Source organism: Pinus tabuliformis, chromosome 4_2 (genome assembly GCF_031772625.1).
Source record: "Pinus tabuliformis cultivar Carrire ecotype Pingquan chromosome 4_2, CPIR1, whole genome shotgun sequence".
Lineage (NCBI taxonomy): Eukaryota > Viridiplantae > Streptophyta > Pinopsida > Pinales > Pinaceae > Pinus > Pinus tabuliformis.
In genome coordinates, this window is record NC_142304.1 from 1,123,955,065 (window position 1) to 1,123,971,927 (window position 16,863).

Below are 16,863 nucleotides of genomic sequence, written 5' to 3' on the forward strand. Positions count from 1 at the left end.
TCTAACAAACAATGTTATATTAATGTTGACCATTGATACATTGTGATATTGATGTTGACCATGGTTGATGTTACATTAATGCTATTGTTAATGCTACATTAATATTATGAAAAAGGTTGAAGTAATTGAGGAGGTTGATCATGGTGAAAGAGGGTGACAATGATTTAAGAAGGTCAACCATTGTTGGTCAAAGAGGACCATTACCATGATTAATAAAGATTAAGATGATTGTTTAAAGATTAAGAGCAATATTGTAATTAACATTAATTTACCATTATTAACCATTATTATATAATTACAACAATATTAGCTTCATTAATATTTAAGTTATTCATTCTAATTCTACTTAATATTTAATTATTATTTTTAATATATAAAATTATGTAAATAAATAAAATACGATTATTTGAAATAATGTGGGATAATTTATTAAAATCATATTTTTAACCTCTTCATATCTTAACTACTTATGGAAAACCAATCTCTTACTTTTAAACTAATATTTTTAATAAAATTTAACCTCAATTGCATACGTAATATCAAACACCATCCCATCCTATCATATAAAAATCCATATTTAAAAACTGAAAAATTTATATATAAATTATTTTATATTACTCCCAAGTGAATCCAACCAGCTGTAGATATGTCCAACATCTACATTTATGAATTTCTTCATCCTTGAAAGTAACAGCATTGAAGGATTCTCTTATTTTTCCTAACCATAATCCCTCCGGTAAGGAACAATGTCTACAGCTCGTTCATTGATGACTCAAAGGATTTTCTAAGAAGTCTTTACCGATGTTGCGTTGACAGCAATTGGACTTGCCACCAAATGGTGTCTATTTACCCATGTAATTGACCCAAATACATACTCTCCTGCAGAACTCTTGACAGCTCTGAGTGCCACATTAAATGATTTTTTTTCCCCACTTCTTGAAAATTGAAGCACTTGAGGCTGAACCGAAACGGAAATTCCATCAGGGGACTGCACCTTTGCTCTGTAAATTGCAGGTCCATTTCCTACATTTGTCACAGTTCTTTTCACAGTCACAGACCCTTTCAGGTCTGAGACACTGATAGAAGGATAGTTGAGGTCATATATCTTAGGTTCACCTGCTGGACAAGAGAATACCTTCCCTGTTATGGCCTTAATCTGGGTTGAATTATAGTTCAAGCTGCAGAGGAAGCTATTGTAGTCTCTGGTTGATAGATCATAGACTAGGCCAGGATCTGCAGCCCCATTTGGATTAACATGACCCGCGCCATAGTTGAAAGGACCGGCTGTTTGCAGGGACGAATCCTTAATTCTGCCCTTGGTGTTGTCTGTTATTTTAGCTGAAAGAAAATAATGTGCACAGTCAAAGGGAGAGTAACTGAGCATATAGATGTTTGTTTGGCAATCTGTATTTTAACAAAATGGGGTTTGCCTTCCTAAATCTCCCCTGCTTAAAATGACTTAAGTATGGTTAGACACGTATACCTGTAGTCATAAGGGCAGACTTGATGGACCCCGGGCTCCAATGAGGCTGTAGTCGTTTTAATAAGGCTGCAACACCAGCAACATGTGGAGTGGCCATAGATGTGCCAGAAAATATATTGAAAGGTACATGTCTATTATCAGAGGTAAGATCAGTTATTGGTGCTGCTTCTGAATATGCTGCAAGAATGTTCACCCCTGGAGCTGTGATATCAGGCTGCATTGGAGAAAAAATTAAAAACTTTCTTTGCATGAAATTGCAGTACCTTACAATTGATATATTATGATATAAACACATGTTTCAGGAATTGGATTATAACCTTGAGTATGTCAGGACTAATAGGATTTGGCCCAGGAGAAGAAAAAACTGCCATCACCGGAGCTGGCTTTATATTTAACTGAGTCCTTGAATAAATGGAAGCCACAGGGGACCTGATTGTGCATAATTTAATTGCAATTTATCATGTAAGCTCTTTAACGGACTAAAATCCTTTTTAATCAACCTATTTCAAGAATATTTTGAAATTAGATAAACATCTGTAATGTCAATGAATCTGATCAATAGAATATTTTGAAATTAGATAAACATCCATAATGTTAATGAATATGATCGATAGAAATGAGGTAAATTATTTTTGTTTGTTTATCCAATTCAAAAATATTTCTAGAATCTGTAATTAAATTAAGGGGAGCGAAATTTTGTTTCTATTGTTAATTCTAAAATAATATTTTAGATTATAATAAATAAGAGTAACATCACTCTTATCCATCATATTCGAAATATTCTTAAAATCTGCCATCAAAATCTGCAATCAAAATACATGGAATTAAAAACTGCCCTGAAAACCTACCTTGTTGAATTAATGTATTGAAAAACTACTGTTCCAGCAGACGCATTCAAATTTGTTGCAGGCAGTACATGAATGTCTAAATCGACGTGCTGGGGAGTTTGCTTTCCATTGCAGAGAATCATACCTACTCCCCCTGCCGCACGAACCGCTTCACCTTTCTCAATATTGTCGTTGATACCGCTGAGGCAAGCAACGATCTTTCCTTTAACTTTTCTGGGATCTAGAGCTCCCAGGAAGCACCGCTCTCTGCAATATTATTCTCATTAAAACGAAAACACCCACTGTGTATAATTTCACTGATGGAACTGGTACTCTTTCTTGGAAAAATAATAATCATTGAAAATGAAAATTAACAAGCATGTAGCTCATACCCAGCGGTTTCATTTGTATTTGGAGCTCTGACATTCACCGATGATACAAGAGGGTAGAGTCTGTTCTTTGGTAACTGGAATTGGGACAGACTTCGTCCCTGCCATGAAACAAAAACATAGAAAAGAGTATCTAAGTATTTATGAGGGATCAGATATCCTGACTTTAATGCCCTAAATGTTGTTTTATATTTATATTTAATGTAGTATTTGTTACAGGTTTGGAATTTTTTTGAGCAATGTAATTAGAATTTCGGAAAAAAAAAAAATGGTTGGAATCACAAATTTTAATTATGAGTTTTACAATTTAAGTGTTTCCAATTATTAGTTAATTTAAAATTGTTTCATTAAACTTTTATCAAATATTTTAAAATATAAAACACTATTTATTTTAAATAAATAAATTAAAAAATAATTTGAATTTATAATGCTTTCACAAAAAAATAGATTTAATAAATTATAAAAGTTGATTATTAGAATATAAATAATTGATATAAATAAATTTCTTTTAATAAAAATGATAAGCCTAGTTTAATGAGGTTCTAAATTTGCTTTTAAAATAGTAGAAGATTATGAATTTTATGAATGAAATCAAAATAAGCTTTGATAAACAAACAAGTTTTATCAACCTCAAAGTGAAGATTATGAATTTTATGAATGAAACCAAAAGAAGCTTTGACCAACAAAGAAGTTTTATCAATAACTTTGTTAAATTCTATCATCTAGAGAATGAGCTAGGTCATAAGTGAGGGCTCTTCTGCAATTTACTATAGGGCTAACAAGAGTGTATTTTTGTTTTTGTAAATTTTAGGTTGCTCATAGATAATTGAAGTTTGAGGGTTATGAAGAGTAAGTCATTTATGAATAAAGTTTACAATGGCTTTGACCACTAAGTTAGTGATGGAATTTATCATATTTTTAAATAAAAATTTGTATGAAGAAAATGATGGAAAAATGAAAAGTTTAAATTCATAGTGAAAAGTTAATAACATTAAAATATTAACCTTATTAACTTTTAAAATAATAATATTGATATTATCATTAAAATACCATATAAATTAATTTTTTTATTTGTAAAAATTATATTTAGACATCTTTTCACAACATAGTAAAGATTAAATTTTCAATACAAATATGATGGAACATAATGAAAAATTAAAACATTTTTCAAAGCTACCAAAGATGGAAGATCATGAGATAATTAGAATTGGAAAAGGGTGAGGGGTATCATGAGAAAATTAGAAGCGGAAGAGGGTGAGGGTTTTTTGGAAAAGGGAAAGGAAGGATTAATGTAAGTTAATGTTTTGAAAGTATTAAATCATTATATAAAATATTTAAATTATTATAATTAGTTTTATTAAATTTATTAAAAATTTCATGTTAAGGAATTTGATATTTAAATTTAAAATATAAATTTTAAGATATTTTTTGATAAGTTTAGTAGGATTATATTTTCATTATGTCTAGGGAATTGAACAGTGACATCAAAAAGTGCCTAGTGCCTTAACAAAAGCTGAACATGTCTATCCAAGACTCTGTAAACAAATTCCAAAACATTTTTATTTTAATTGTTATTTTTATTTTAATGGTAGATTTTAAAAATGTGATGAAAATTTCCCATAAATTTCAAAATATTTTTAAAATATATAACCAAATTTAAATACCAAAATAATTTTAAAATCTGCCATCAAATTAATTTCAACAAATTTAAAGGAATAAAATATACTCACTGTATATGTCGTGTTGTTTCCAAGAGTAGCGATTGAAGGGAATTCCCTATCGACAGTGCTTGCTGCCACAGTTATGATTCGTGGTGCCACGTTTGGAACACCTTCTGGACCAAAATTTCCTCCAGCGAAGACAACTATTTTTCCTCTCTGGACTGCATGGAACGCTCCAATGGCAATTTCATCTTCAAAATAATCTGGGTCAGGGAAAAATGCCACAGAAATAGAGAAAACATCTACACCGTCATGTATCCCTTGATCAAATGCTGCAAGCATATCCGCAGCAGTGCAAGCATATCCGAACAAGCTAGGCCAACAAGCTTTGTATGTTGCAACTCTGGCATGGGGAGCTCCTCCTTTTGCAACCCCTTTTGCATGTCCGTATAAACTTGCATTTCTCACAAAATTCCCACCCGCTATGGACAGAGTGTGCGTTCCATGCCCTTCTTTGTCTCGCGGGGAACGATATTCCCCTGATAGAGACAGATTCAGATGCCCATATACAGCTTCATATCCCTTGATAAAGTATCTAGCTCCAATCAATTTCCTGGTGCAAATAACAATTTGGTGAGTGAAATGTTGATCCTTTAAAGAAAAGTTTAGCGCCCTTATTTCCAATCAAATCCCTATTTGGGTGTGAAAGCTTTTCTTTACCAATCTAGGTAACAGGGGTTCTATAGTGGAGTTGGGTTTTATAAAAATCAACAAAGCATCCAGCATAAAGAGTTTGAGCATATTGTCCAATCTACATGTTGCAATTTCTTCTTCATTCTCAATTTAATAAACTGAAAATAACAATCACATCAGATTGCAAAGAATACAACAAAATCAAATAAAAAAGTATGCACACCAAACAAGTTGTATTGTTATTTTTTAATTGATCCAAAAAAAACATAAAGTGGAACAAAACCTTGCATGAAAGACAAACTGTACTAGTGCTTGGGAAAAGCCTCAGTAAACTGTACTACTTCATACAAACACCTCTAAAAAGAAGTATAAAATCTATATCTATATTTTAAAGCTTTGGAACGTGTATCCATGAAGGTAGTCCACAAAAATATAATTTTTGTAACTTGGAAATTATAATCTTTTTCTTTGAAAAAAAAATTCTTTCATCAATTTTAAACCACTTTAAAACTCTTAATTTTATAAATACTTGAGTCAACCTAAAAAACCAAAGATCTACTTCCATATAGTTATTAGTAAATTCATATGCACCTGAAAAACCCTTTGGATAAAAAATGTTGGAAAGAATTTAATGATAGAAAATCCTATCAACCTTCCATATGTTGATCTGGGAAAATGAAGATCAGAAATTCAAAATACTTGGAAATGACTTTTTCCCTTATTCAACAGTCATCCTTTATTTGAAAAACCAAAGTAATTTTTCCCTCTTAAATAGAGGAAAGTCCTTATATGTTTGGAACATCAAAATAATGCATAAACAACAAGGAACATAAAGTATTTCTTAACTTTCCACGATTGGACTCATCATCTATCTCATAAAAGATGATACAATTGGACTTTACCAATTAAAACTACTTGGAAAATACATTGATTCATGCCACGTATATCAGTCAGCCCACCTGTTGCATTGCCTTGAAGTGAATTTTGTGCCATTTTGGCAGATCCCTTTCCATCTGGTAGGAACGGGCCCGAAACCTTTGTCACTGAAGCTTGCAGATTCAGGCCATGCTCCTTAACATAACAACAATAACGTTAACAACATAAATCAAATGAATTAACTTGAGTAATGTCTTATTAAACCTGTTATGAATTAGTCTTTATAATTTCTTCTTGAGAAAATCAATGCTTCATTTAGGCATGCATATGAGTTCAGTTTCAATTTATATTGTATTAAGTAGTTACCTTGTGCGTTTCCTAAAAGACATTGTAGTTGAACCAGCATGCAGGATGTAAAGCATTTTGATTAATAAATAGAGTAGATTTTGATTTAAGAAAATGTAGTGAATTGAAGTTTATTATGTTTAGAAAATTTATGATTATTAATAACCTAAAGGGGAAATGATTAATAAATAGAGTAGATTTTGATTTAGGAAAATGTAGTAAATTGAAGTTTATTATGTTTAGAAAATTTATGATTATTAATAACTTATTATAAGGGGAAATGAGAAGAAAATTGTTACAATATGTAGTTAGTTTTTGCGTTTTGTATTATTATTTTGTGTGCAGGCTGTCTTGTTTAATTTGTAATGTTTTGTTTTCATGACATGTTGGGAAGCATTAATTATATGGAAAATATTTTCAATATTGAGTAATCAAAATTCAAGTATTCATAAATTTTAAGATGTGTTAGATATAGTTTAAGATAGTTAAGATAAGGTTTTTTTAATGACCTTTAAAAATGTATAGGATATAGTTTGAACAAGGTATGATAAGGTGCAAGTATGAGTACTAGTAGTGAATTAAATATGAATAGAGAGCACTATTTATTTCTATAAAGATGATCCATGTTGATGAAATGCACAACTCCTAAGTTTAGGATTTGTGGATTGAAACGTAGTCATGGTACATATTTTTATGGATCAAAGTATCAGGAAAAATTATAATCAATTACTTAATAGGATACAATAGGAATATTGTTAGTATTGATAGCACATTATAAGTGGGTAGTTCACTAAATGGATTTGAAATTGATCTTCAATGATCACAATAAGGGAGAACCCTACGTGCAACAACCACCTAGGCTTGAAGTAGACATAAACTGTAAGAAACATAAATTTTGCTTATAAATTCATGAAGATATTATATAGTTTGAAAAAATTTCTTAATCTTAGTATTTAAGAATTAAAACTAATATTCTATAGCATGGTTCTGTTATGTCAAAATGAACCAATATTATATGTAAAACCAACAAGATCTCTGTTTGTATATTTTAGGTAGATGATTTTATGTTTAACTATAATATCTATAAAATTATACATGAATCCAAGCAAGTGATGTTTGAGTTCAAGATGCTCTTTGTGAATTAATGCATTACTTTCTTGGTATGAAATTATATAAACTGCTTGATGTTATTTTCATTTGTTCCATTAAAAGCTTGGCAATCATATTATCATAAGCTGAAAAGCTAAACCAAAAAAATAAAAACAATAACATTGATGTAACTCAATTTTAGAAATTAGATAATAATCTCATATATACATTACCAGACATATATAAGTTTTGTAATCAGTTATATGCCTAGATTTATAACAAATCTACATAGAAAAGAATTTGGGTCATGATATTTATTATACTACACCAAAGAATTTGGAGTTGGTAGTTTTAATTCAAATTGAGATGGCTTAGTAGATGATCAGAAATCAACATTAACATACTATTTTAATATGATAATATTAATCTATAATAAAATTTTAACGAGCAAGCAGATCTATTTTTATATATCTATTATAACAAGCAAGCAGATCTATTTCTATATAATATATAAAGTATATTAATATTTTATATCTATTTCTATATGATATATAAAGTATATTAATATTTTATTTTAATACTTCTATAAATTTTATTCATGTTTATTTTTAAAATTTATATTAACTTTTAAGTTTTACTTGGTTGATGGTAAAAATCCAATATAAACTGAAACCCCAAAAAATACAAAACAGTCTCACCTATTAGCTTGTTTTTTAATATAATTTAAACCAGATTTGAACGAGAAGAGAATAACAACGTTGTTAATGCATGCCATTGACATTTCATGCATCCCTTTTCTGATTATTTTTCATCTACAACAATAGTTCTGAGGGGTACCTGTATCCAGGTGAGCAATGATAACGTTCTTCCCGAACTTTCCTTTTTTCCATAGCGATTGCTCAGGAATTTCTTCATTTTCAGACTCTCCCGCTCCTTGTTCTAGGCCGAGGAATCCCCATGAGTGAGTTGTCTGCAGACTGCCGACTTTGTTGACAGATACAGACAATACCTGCGGGTGTTCTGAATCACAACACCCAAAACCAGTAGGACCACTTCATTCAGATAGCCAAAATTCCATGTGTTTGCAAGTTAGACCATTCATTCAATGCAACAACTGTAGAGGGTCGTTTAATGCTAAGTATGTTACTTGATAGAGAGACAGCGTGCTCTTCTTCCAGAATGGCAGCAAAACCATTAATGGAGGTGGTGTATGAGTAGAAGATGGCTTCTCTGGCTCCTCTCTTGCTGTATGTTTTCATTTAAAACTTCTTTATCAGAGCCCAATTCATAAGCAGGAATACCAGATTCAAAAGCTTGTAACATTTATATCATATAACAATAACAAGAATACTATGCTGGGATATAATCTTGCTCATATGTATATACTGATCATTTTTAAATATAATAGAAATACTATACAACTTTTTCTTCTGAAAAAAAAAAACAAGAAGAAGAACATGCTGATACCTTGTATTTTACATTATATTACTCTACTAGTTTTAAATTAGTTGGCAATGCTATGGGTTATTTATGAATTAAGTTTATCTATTCAAGTTATTGTTACTGTGATGGTAGATTTTGAGACTATTTTTGGATTTGTTACAAGGTAGATGAAACAATTAGTTGGCAATGCTATGGGTTATTTATGAATTAAGTTTATCTATTCAAGTTATTGTTACTGTGATGGTAGATTTTGAGACTATTTTTGGATTTGTTACAAGGTAGATGAAACAATTAACTCTTTTTTTGTGTATTAGATTCCAGTCTTTGATCAATTTATTAATAAAAAATAACTTTATTTTAAAGAAATAAAAATAAAACAATAAATTTGATTCACTAAATCAAATTCCAAAATATTTCTTAATTTACAACCAAATTATTTATCAAAAATTCCAAAATATTTCTTAATTTACAACCAAATTATTTATCAAAAATAACTTACATTTTAAGAAAAATATTACAGTACCTTTTAAATAATATGAACAAAATTAAATTAAATGTGAATAAAACAAAATTTATAACCTAAAATAACAATAACATAAAAATATTAATTTTATTTATATCTTTGAAAAATAAAACTACTTTTCTGATTCATATTAAATAAAATTAACTCTTAAATTAAAACAAAAACCTCTGATTCATAAATAAAACTAACTCTTAAATTAAAATAAATATTTAAAAACAAACTGTATATTAAAATAGTCTTATATAAAAATTTAACGCAATATTTTAAAATTTATCAATTTATTCAATTACCTTCCGAGTATTGATCCCAGAATCCTATAATGTGTGTTCGCCACTTGTCCGTATGGCAAATTCTCGTTATGTTGTCCTCCCAGGTACACTATATAAGACTGCAGGAAACAACACAAATTGAATCATATATTTGGTTAAAATCTTTATATATATATAATTAAAAAGGAGTTATGATCAAATATTATAAAATAAATTTATTAAAAAATAATGGTAAATGAAATATTTTAAAATTTTATATATTAAATTATTATTTTATATATTAAATATTTATATAATATATTTAAAAATAAATAAAGTTAAAAATACTAAAACTAATAACTTTACCAGAGTTTCATGTGATAGTTAACAACCCATATTTCTGACAGAATCATTTCATACCTAATACCCACTAACCTATCTTTCACCCATATGTTTTAAAAAAGGAAAAAACTAAAAGGAAATGAAAAATATATTTAGAGGAATTGTAGAGATGGTTAAAAAGTGGCTAGAATGTTAGTTTGACAACGAACTTCAACCGTAGTTTAGTTTTTAGTTATGTACAGTTTTCTTTGTAACGAATAGTTTTTGGTTATGTAACGGTAAATACATGAATATATCGAATGTCATGTAGAGGATATTAATCATCGAATGAAATAGATTCATATTCAGTTTATTTTTCTTGGTCCTCTCTCTCATTTTGTTCTTGTGTTCTTTCTTTCTCTGTCATTAACTCAATAAGTGGTATCAGAGCCTGGACAAATCTCCTGTGATCAAACCCGTGATTTATTCCTGAGGACGGGCAGAATTTCTGAGGACGGCGTGGACAGCAAGAACCCTGGCGTTGAGTTTGAAACGGTGTGACCCTGGCGTTGAGGCTGAAACGGTGTGGATGGTGTTGCAGTAGTGTTTCCCTGAATCCGGGTACGTTGCAGTAGTGTTTCCCTGTGTGGACGGCGTTGCAGTAGTTTCCCTGGATCCGGCCTTGCTGTGGACAGCGTTTGCAATCGTTTCCCTGAATCCGTTTGCAATCTGGGTATTGTTTGCTGAATCCGGTCTTGCTGTGGACAGTGTTGTCCTGTGGACGGCGTTTCCTGAATCCGGGTATCGTTTTTTTTTGTTGTAGAAATTAAAAAAAAAAAAAAAAACGGGTTTGTAGATTTTTTAAAAAAGAGAGCAGCAGAGCAGATTTGTTTTTTTTTTTTTTTAAAGAGAGCAGCAGTGCAGAGTTTTTTTTTAAAAAGTTAGCAGAGGTTGTTCAGCAATTTGTTCAGAATTTTTTTTTTAAAGAAAAATGGAAGGGTTTGCAGAAATTCTTTAAAGTTTGCAGATATTCTTTAAAGATAGCACAAATTCAGTTTTTTAAAGATAGCAGCAGAGATTGAAAAGTGTGTTGTAGTTGTTTTTTTTAAATTTTTGTAGAAGAACAAGTTTGCAAGGGATTTGCACGGAAAACAAAAGGGTTTGCAAGGGGGAAATTTTTTTTTTTTTAAAAACCTGAAATCCTAGGAAGGAGGGAAAATGGCCAAGATGTCGAATGCAAGATTCGAGGTGGAGAAATTCACCGGAAAGAGCAATTTTGCTCTTTGGAAACTGAAGGTCAAGGATCTGCTTGTGCAACAAGGGTTGCACAAGGCATTGGATGGGGTTACTAAGAAACCCACAACCATGACTACTACAGAGTGGGAGGACTTGGATGCCCGTGCTCTCAGTACCATCCGGCTATGTCTAGCGGATGAAGTTCTCTTCAACATCGTTGAAGAAACTACGACGTCAGGTTTGTGGGAAAAACTTGAAAACCTTTATATGACAAAATCATTAACCAACAGAATTTATCTGAAACGACAATTATACAGTCTTCGAATGAAAGAAGGTTCAAGCGTTGCAGAACACTTGAATGTTTTTAATACACTAATTTGTCAATTAACAGATATGGAAGTGAAAATACAGGAAGAAGATAAAGCCATAACCTTGCTGTGTTCTCTGCCTGAATCATGGGATCACTTCGTAACCTCGATCAGCTTCAGCTCTGCTGATTCTTTGAAGTTTGAATCAGTCGTGGGAGCTCTTCTGTCTGAAGAGGTACGAAGGAAATCCAGCACTGATACAACTGCATCAGAAGCCATGGTTGCTAGAGGACGCTCAAAGGAAAGAGGAGACAAACCAAGGGGAACTTCCAGGTCGAAATCGAATGGCAAAAAGTGTAAGGTAAAATGTTGGAGCTGCGGTAAAGTTGGACACTTGAGGAAGGACTGTTGGAAACGGAAGGAATCCGAAAACCTGAAGAACGAAGCGAATCAGGCTGATTCAGGTATTGTAGATGAAGTTTTATCTGCTGAAGATTTGTGTACGATAGATGAAACTTCACCTGAATGTAATGTCTCTCAGAGTTTTGATAGCTGGCTGTTAGACTCTGGTGCTTCGCATCATATGTGCCCACATAGAAACTGGTTTACTTCGTATGAAAATGTAAACGGTAGTTTTGTGTTTATGGGTAACAATATGTCATGTCAGACTGTTGGGATGGGAGATATCAGGATTAAAATGTATGATAACACAGTTAGGACATTAACTAGTGTTAGACATGTACCTGATTTGAAGAAAAATTTAATCTCTTTGGGAGTGTTGGATTCAGATGGTTATAAGTTTACAGGTCAGGATGGCGTCTTGAAGGTCTTCAAAGGTGCCCTTGTGGTTATGAAGGCAGAGAAGGTCGGGAATCTTTACAGGTTAAAAGGAAGTACTCAGGTCGGTGAAGCAGCGGTTGCGTCAGAAAAGGAAGAAGCAGGGACTCGTCTGTGGCATCAGCGTTTGGGTCATATGAGCGAGAAAGGTCTTCACATACTGATGAAACGTAAATCTCTTCCCGGTCTGAAATCCTTGAATTTAGATTTCTGTAAACATTGTGTGTATGGGAAACAGTGTAAACAGCGATTTAAAGTTGGCAATCATAATAGTAAAGATGTTTTAGACTACATTCATTCTGATCTGTGGGGGCCTTCCCCTGTTATGTCATATGGAGGTGCATTGTATTTTTTAACGTTCATTGATGATTATTCTCGTAAAGTTTGGGTCTATCTGCTAAAAAGGAAAGCTGATGTATTCAATGTGTTTAAACAATTTAAAGTAATGGTAGACAAAAGAACAGGCAAATCTATTAAATGTCTAAGAACTGACAATGGTTGTGAGTTCACTTCTGTTGAATTTGAACAATACTGTAAGGATGAGGGCATTGTTAGACACAAAACTGCTGTTTATACTCCTCAGCAAAATGGTGTTGCTGAGCGTATGAATCGGACTCTTATGGAAAGAGCCAGAAGCATGATCAGCAATGCTAACTTGCAAAAGGAGTTGTGGGCGGAAGCAGTATCTACTGCTTGTTATTTAGTTAACAGATCACCCTTAGTAGCAATTGATTGTAAAATTCCTGAAGAAGTCTGGACAGGTCAGTCTTGTGACTATTCTCATTTGAGGATATTTGGCTGTGATGCTTATTCTCTGATTCCGAAAAATCAACGTTCAAAGTTAGATCCAAAGTCGAAATGTTATGTCTTTGTTGGGTATGACTATGCAGTGAAAGGATATAGGTTGTGGGATCCTACATTGCAGAAGATAGTTATTAGTAGAGATGTAACATTTGATGAATCTTCTTTGTTAAAATCAAATGTTGAAAGAATTGAACAGGAACAGGTATCGCCGAGTCAATGAGTTCAGTTGGAGGCCAGATCTTTTGGTGGCAGTCGAAAGGAAGGAGAGACTTCTGGAGACAAAGGTGTTGAAGACACAAAGGAAGCCGTTGAAGCTTCTGAACCAGAGCAAGTTTCTGAACCAGTTCAGCAACCAGTCGCTCTGAGAAGGTCTACAAGGGAAAGGAAAACTCCCAAAAGGTATGAAGATTCTGCTGCTTCATATTTTGCTTTGGTTACTGAAGATGGGGAACTGTCTTGTTATCGGGAAGCGATAGATGATACAGATAGCGAGAAATGGAAAAAGGCTATGGAAGAAGAAATGGACTCCTTAGCCAAGAACAATACTTGGGATCTTGTAGAGCTTCCTAAAGGGAGAAGTGTTGTTGGATGTAAATGGGTCTTCAAGCTGAAACAGAAATTTGATGGTAGTATTGAGAGATATAAGGCGAGACTGGTAGCAAAAGGGTATTCTCAGGTTGAAGGTATAGACTTTCATGAGATTTTTTCTCCAGTTGTAAAACTTGTTTCTATACGTACTGTGTTGGCACTAACTGCGTTGCTTAATCTTGAGTTAGAACAGTTAGATGTTAAAACAGCTTTTCTACATGGTGATTTGAACGAAGAGATATATATGGAACAACCAGAAGGTTTTGTACGAGGTCGCAGCAGAAGACTAGTTTGCAAGCTCATGAAATCATTGTATGGTCTGAGGCAGTCTCCCAGACAATGGTACAAGAAGTTTGATTCCTTCATGGTGAGCCAGAACTTTATAAGAAGTGAGTATGATCATTGTGTGTACTTCAAAAGTTTCAATGGCATATTCATTATCTTAGCTTTGTAGGTTGACGATATGCTTATTGCAAGCAAAAGCATGGAAGAGATCAACAGGTTAAAGGCTCAACTCTCTAGGGCGTTTGATATGAAGGATCTTGGAGCAGCAAAACATATCTTGGGCATGGAGATACACAGAGACAGGAAAAATGGTAAGCTTTGGTTATCACAGCAGAAGTATGTGGAGAAGGTACTTGAAAAGTTCTCTATGAATAATGTAAAACCTGTTAATGTTCCTTTAGCTTCCCATTTTAAGCTTTCTTCGGTTTTGAGTCCTAGAGATGATGAAGAAAAGCAGTATATGTCTCATGTACCATATGCAAATGCGGTAGGCAACTTAATGTATGCGATGGTATCTACAAGACCTGACATTTCACATGCAGTTGGAGTTGTCAGCAGGTTCATGGCAAATCAAGGTAAAGAACATTGGCAAGCAGTGAAATGGGTGCTTCGATATCTAAGAGGCACAAGAGATCATTGCATCGTCTTTGATGGTAGTGAAGGATCAGTCTGCGGATATGTAGATGCTGACTATGCAGGTGATTTGGACAAAAGAAGATCTACTACAGGTTACGTCTTTACTCTTGCAGGTGGAGCAATTAGTTGGATGTCAAAGCTTCAAGACACGGTTGCATTGTCCACTACCGAAGCTGAATATATAGCTGCTTCAGATGCCAGTAAAGAAGCAATCTAGTTAAAGGGTTTGCTCGATGAAATCGGAAGGACGTAGGAGAAAGTGAGTGTACTTTGTGACAGTCAAAGTGCTATTCACTTGGCCACAAACCCTGCCTATCACAGGAGAACCAAGCACATTGATGTGAGATATCATTTTCTGAGACATGTGATCGATGGTGGAAAAGTAGCTCTTAAAAAGGTCCACACACGAGAAAATTGTGCAGACATATTCACAAAGCCAGTTACAGTAGAGAAGTTGCGGTGGTGTTTAGCTTCTCTTGGCTTGCAGGAAAGATGATGAATGTGAAAGTTGTTGTCAAGGTGGAGTTTGTTAGTTTGACAACGAACTTCAACCGTAGTTTAGTTTTTAGTTATGTACAGTTTTCTTTGTAACGAATAGTTTTTGGTTATGTAACGGTAAATACATGAATATATCGAATGTCATGTAGAGGATATTAATCATCGAATGAAACAGATTCATATTCAGTTTATTTTTCTTGGTCCTCTCTCTCATTTTGTTCTTGTGTTCTTTCTTTCTCTGCCATTAACTCAATACAGAATAGCAAAAAAAATTGAAAAGATATTACAGTAGTAGTGTTTGAATCATGTTTTTGATGGTGGAAATGGATTCAGCACCATCAACAACCTCTGAGGCACCCAAAATCTGAAAGTTTAACAGCTATAGCCTGATTTACAAAAATCTCTACAAAATTTTATCAAGTTGAAATGGATTCAGCACCATCAAAAACCTTTGAGGCACCAAAATCTGGAAGTTTGATAGCTATAACCCAGATTTACAAAAATCTCTATCTTCAAGACAAGATGAACCACAGTGGATGGTTCCAAACGCATCTACTAGAATTTTTCTTATGTAATTTTTGCCTGGTACAATTTGGATTGTTAAAATGGTGGTTAGACAGAATAGTTGGTATATTGCTCACTAAAATTTATTTCCTTGAGAGTTGCCTAATGATGAAAAATATTATTGTAATGAGTAAGTACCTAAGAACATGATTTGTTTTAACCTTAGTACTGCTCTTGGTTTATGCCTTGTGAATTACATGACGATGACAAATTTGTCCAGCCTATAATTATTGTTTATATTAACCCTCACTCTGGCCCGAAACAAATAGAGTAGATAATTTCCCAAAAAAACTAATAAAACTCATATAAATAATTTCATCTCATTATTATATGTAATAGATCATATCATCTGATGATGAAAACCTGTCTCACAATGTTGACATATAAAAGATATTGCACGCAATAAAAGGTGTAATGTATCCGGAATTTTTTTTGTTTTTTTTGGGTTAAAATGAGTGATATAATTTCTGGTTACATGATAAATTTCAGTGGTTTAAAATAGGTTTGTAAATGAATAACTAAATCTAAAACAACTTTTGAGCTACTCAAATTTTGCTGACACTTACAATTCCAAAAAATCCAGTGGAAATCCAAAATAAGCATAAATCAGTACTTACTGAACTTAAATCTTAATGCAATTCCTCTGAAATTCTAATAACTATAAATCTTCAGACTGCAGGTACTGAATAACAATATTCCCCAAACAAATACAAAGCAACATTCATAAGGCGAGCTGTTGTTCTTGCCTGTGTAGCGCCCAAGGCCGAATATACGAATGACAGTGACAAAACAACGAGTACAACTGAAATCGTTCTCCCGGCCATGGTGGGTGCTGCGCAGAATTATTTCAAAACGTTATGACTCTGCGCGTACCAGGACTTTGCAGCTGCTTCATACAAAAAACATTATATGGAAAGGGCTTATATATATATAAACATTGAAATGGTTTGACAGACCTAGTTGAATACCAAAGCTATAACCAGATTGGCATGTCCTCTCCAGTGACAGCAACATGTGAAGCACGGCGGATATTTTGGCTTCTTTAATTCCTATGATTGGGAAACTTGTTGAGAACTGCAATTCATCTCTAATTCCAACTCATCCCTAATAATTGTTTCGTGATAAGGTTAAATAATTAGTCCGCAAGATCCCTTTGCTGTCAGATTTATCGTAGTTTGTTATGGAAATTCGGAACATTGGAGTATTAAT

General features: G+C 32.9%; 1 protein-coding gene across 1 annotated transcript in view; it reads right to left on the minus strand.

Moving 5' to 3' along the window:
• Positions 1–784: 784 nt before the first annotated feature.
• The window catches only part of LOC149173612 (subtilisin-like protease Glyma18g48580), a 46,502-nt gene continuing 30,423 nt past the window's right edge, over positions 785–16,863 (minus strand). Inside the window, exons 13-23 of the mRNA XM_089426754.1 lie at positions 10,375–10,689; positions 9,620–9,717; positions 8,511–8,608; positions 8,201–8,383; positions 6,013–6,124; positions 4,430–4,973; positions 2,703–2,800; positions 2,332–2,577; positions 1,801–1,912; positions 1,484–1,697; positions 785–1,338 (exon numbers count right to left, since the gene is read on the minus strand). Coding sequence (XP_089282880.1) covers positions 785–1,338; positions 1,484–1,697; positions 1,801–1,912; positions 2,332–2,577; positions 2,703–2,800; positions 4,430–4,973; positions 6,013–6,124; positions 8,201–8,383; positions 8,511–8,608; positions 9,620–9,717; positions 10,375–10,689 — 2,574 coding nt within the window. The remainder of the gene's footprint in view (positions 1,339–1,483; positions 1,698–1,800; positions 1,913–2,331; positions 2,578–2,702; positions 2,801–4,429; positions 4,974–6,012; positions 6,125–8,200; positions 8,384–8,510; positions 8,609–9,619; positions 9,718–10,374; positions 10,690–16,863) is intronic.